This window comes from Pteropus alecto, unplaced genomic scaffold, assembly GCF_000325575.1.
Source record: "Pteropus alecto unplaced genomic scaffold, ASM32557v1 scaffold61, whole genome shotgun sequence".
Lineage (NCBI taxonomy): Eukaryota > Metazoa > Chordata > Mammalia > Chiroptera > Pteropodidae > Pteropus > Pteropus alecto.
In genome coordinates this window covers 19,136,469-19,140,136 of record NW_006434835.1, presented here as the reverse complement: position 1 = coordinate 19,140,136, position 3,668 = coordinate 19,136,469, and the positions used below count along the sequence as shown (strand labels likewise).

General features: G+C 49.0%; 1 protein-coding gene across 1 annotated transcript in view; it reads left to right on the top strand.

Annotated features, from left to right (window-relative positions):
* GALNT14 (polypeptide N-acetylgalactosaminyltransferase 14) overlaps positions 1 to 1,423 on the top strand; it is a 187,564-nt gene extending 186,141 nt beyond the window's left edge. The window contains exons 14-15 of the mRNA XM_006910362.1: positions 1 to 37; positions 1,265 to 1,423. The exon at positions 1 to 37 is cut by the window's left edge and continues 107 nt beyond it. Coding sequence (XP_006910424.1) covers positions 1 to 37; positions 1,265 to 1,423 — 196 coding nt within the window. The remainder of the gene's footprint in view (positions 38 to 1,264) is intronic.
* The last annotated feature ends 2,245 nt before the right edge of the window (positions 1,424 to 3,668 follow it).

Below are 3,668 nucleotides of genomic sequence, written 5' to 3'. Positions count from 1 at the left end.
GGCTCTTGTCCTATGCAAGAATGGAGATGACAAACAGGTAAGTGTGCAGTGGGCCCACCTGGGGCATGGCGGCCTTCAATAATGTGACTGTCTGTGTAGCTCTAAGGCTTAGATGCAGGAAAGAAGAGCTTTCTATAGTTAAAAGAGGAAGCGTTGATAAGAAAGGTCCTTATGGTTAGGGGAGAAGCAGAGTGCTGCCTCTGATAGCATCCGCGGTGCCAACAGCAGTAGTCAGCTTGCCCCACGAAAGGCTATTGACCTCAAAGGACTCCAGCGTGCCTGTGTATCATCCTTTCTTGCTCTGATGCCCATCTGGGATCCCAGAGCAGGAGAAGACTAGGACAAAGCCTTCAGGGTCACAAGAATGAGCAAGTCTCAAACCTTTGCCTTTGGGAGCCTTGGGCCCTGGGAGGATGTCCACCAAGTTCGTAGCACTCTGGGTACACCATGCACCCAGTTCCTCTAGCAACAAGGTGTTGGCTCCACTCACTTCCCAGCCGGTTGGGTACTGGCATTGGGAGACAGGTTCAAAGGCCCATTTTACGTCTCACTGGCTGTGTGACCCGTGGCAGGTTATTGGGTCTCTCTGAGCTTTAGTTTCCTCCTCTATGAAGTGGAATCGATGATGCCCACCACATGGGGTAGCAGTTTAGAGATAATACTGAGATGGCCCATGGTACCTGGTCAGTGGTGGTTCCCCAACACGTATCCATCCCCATCCCCTTTCCGTCATGTGCGGTGACGTCTGAGATGCAGCAGCATGAGACCCCTCTTTCTGCTTGAGCCCCCCACGTGCTGAAGCACTGTGGAAGAGCAGAGGTTTGCATGCCACCCAGGAGCCCACCCCACAGCGCCCCTCCTGCCTCGCCATCACCCAGCTCACTCCCACGTCTTTGTGACCATGCGATACCCAGTAAGCACCATTTCTTTGGTCGCTCCTGTGACTAACTTGCCTCACATTTTCTGGCCTATTGCTTGGAAGGTTATTCTCTTTTAATGAGTTTTCCTAGCAAACGTATTGATTTTGCTTTTACATTTTTAAAACTGATTTGGGGGGAAAAAAAAAAAAAGACCAACAACAATACCAGGCAAAGCAATTAGTTGCAGTTTTATTCCTCCATGAGACCGTGAAGTCAAGTCTCGAGGTGACCCTAGCCCAGTGGTTAAGCATTTCTGATTCCGCCAGATGTCTCAGCAGTATCGATGAAACCCGAGCCTTAGCTGGGCAATCGTGGCTCATCCTCTCTTCTCACCATCTTCTCAGCAATGGACCAAGACTGGCTCCCGCATTGAGCACATGGCATCTCATCTCTGCCTAGACACAGACATGTTTGGTGATGGCACTGAAAACAGCAGGGAAATTGTTGTCAACCCGTGCGAGTCCTCACTCATGAGCCAGCACTGGGACATGGTGAGCTCTTAAGGATCCATGCCAGAACCAGCGGGCGCCATGGGATGACACGTCCCTGGATGAGAAGCAGACTGGAAATCAGGCTGCAAGCAGCCCCCCGCTACTGCAGACACCTTGAACTTGGAGGTGGAGGCAGAGCCCCCCACGGCAGGAGTGGCTGTCTCAGGGAGAAGGGAGGAAAAGACTGCAAACCAAGTGGGACTCAGAGACAGATCCCACATGTTCACAGTTCCATGAAGTTCCAGTCCTGGCCTAGTCTGCCCCTGATTGGTGTCTGGAGACGGGGGTCTAATGGGAAGTGTTAGTGTCGCTTCCTTTCTTACACAAGAAGCCAGAGAGGAAAGCCTTTCTGTCACCAGGCCAGGACTAAATCAAAAGGTAAAGAATGGAAGTTGTTTTTGAAATTAATAAAAGAACTTTAGAAGTTTCCTCTGTGTATCTCTTACTTCGTTTCTACTTCCATTAGCTCAGGGCTAGGTCTAGTTCTCTGTGGAGTGGGAGCCTGGGGGACTCTGGGGGTTCGTGGCAAAGTGGACAAAGAAGAGGACATGGAGATGGGAGACCTGTGCTCTTATCCTGGGCTGCCACCGGCGGGCCGTGTGACCTTAAAAAGACCTTCAGTTCCTATTATGTCACGTTGGGGAGTTGGAGCTCATCAGTGGTTCTTACCCAGGAATACACAGTCTGTCTCATCTAGGGAAATCATCTCTAAGTTCTACCTGTGGAGATCCCTTCTCAGTAGGTCCAGGGGGTTCCAGGCTCCCCAGCTCATTCTGATGTCCCCCCTGGTTAGAATCACTGCCTTGGGTGGCTCTGTGGGCCTTTATGGCTTTGTAGTGTGTAGCCATTAGTGTAAAGAATTTCTTACTCTAATCAGTCCCCAGTGTGCCCTGGGTCTGGTGGTTGTCCTTTCTTATTCACTAGAGTTTAATAGGAGGTCTGATCTGTATTGTTTAAAAGTTCCCAAAACATGCCTGTACGTTCTCTGCCACAGTTAGTTCACCACGTGCTGATTAGTCACAGTCTTAGGTATCTATTGCTGAGTAACAAATTACCCCAAAACTTAGCATCTTAAAGCAACATTTATTATCTCATGGTTTCTATGGGTCAAGATTCTAGGCACAGCTTCACTGAGTCCCCTGCTTCAGGGTAACTTAAAAGGCTACGATCAAGGAGTTGGCTGGGGCTTCAGTCATTTTAAGATTCAGCAGGGGAGATCTATTCCAAGTTCATTCAGTGGTTGTTGGCAGGATTTTGTTCCTCTTAGGCTGTCGGCCAGAACCTTCCCTCAGTTCCTTGCCACATAGGCCTCTCCAACACAGCAAGCAGCCTGCTTCACCAAAGCGAGAAGACCAGGAAGGCACAAATGCCAGCAAAGCGGAGGTCACAGTCTCTTATAACCTAATCTCACAAGTTACCTTCCAACACTCTTCCCACATTCTATTTGATAGAAGCAAGTCAGTAAGCCCAGCCCCACGCAAGGGGAGAGAATTACACAAGAGAGCTGATGCCGGGAGGTAGGGATCATTCGGGGCCATTTAGAATCTGTCTACCACGATAACGATGACACCCTAGACAGGTGTCCATCTCCCCTTCATCAGAAAGCCTTCAGTGATGAGCGGTTGTTCAAGCTCATCATTATAAAATGCATGGCCATGGACTACTGCAGGTGTGGAAAGTGAAGAGCTCCTCGGCTGATTGTATCTCGTTACACAATCCTCCTCTTGCCTTTGTTAGTTATGATTTGGCTATGTTGTGGGGCATTTTACTCCCCACTGTGAAAAGGCGGGAGAGGCCATGGGATAATGACCTCTCTAAGAAAAGATATTCTTATGGCTCCTCAAGCAATATGTCCACAGAGTTTAAACCAGCCTTGCAGAGAGGAAAGAACAGGTTCACCAGCACCTATTCGCAAACAGACACTGACCTGAAATAACGTAAGGAGCCAGTATTGTCACCTTTTCCTTGTTTTCCTCTGTGTAGGTGCCAGTTCTTTGGTCCCTGGTTGCAGAAAGCTGTCTCTTGCCTCACTTTATTCCTAGCACTGGGGTGGGCACATCAAGCTCTCAGTGAATGTTTTCCTCAATGAAGGATTGGAAAAACTATTCTTCGTCCAAGAGGAAGTGACTTCAATTACATTTTACTAGTAATTCTGGGGTCAACATAGGTGGCTGAGCCAGGTGCCATGTTGAACCTGAGACTCTCTCGTCAGTTTGTTTCATGATGTGCCGTGTAATTTCTCTGCGTGAGCTCATCT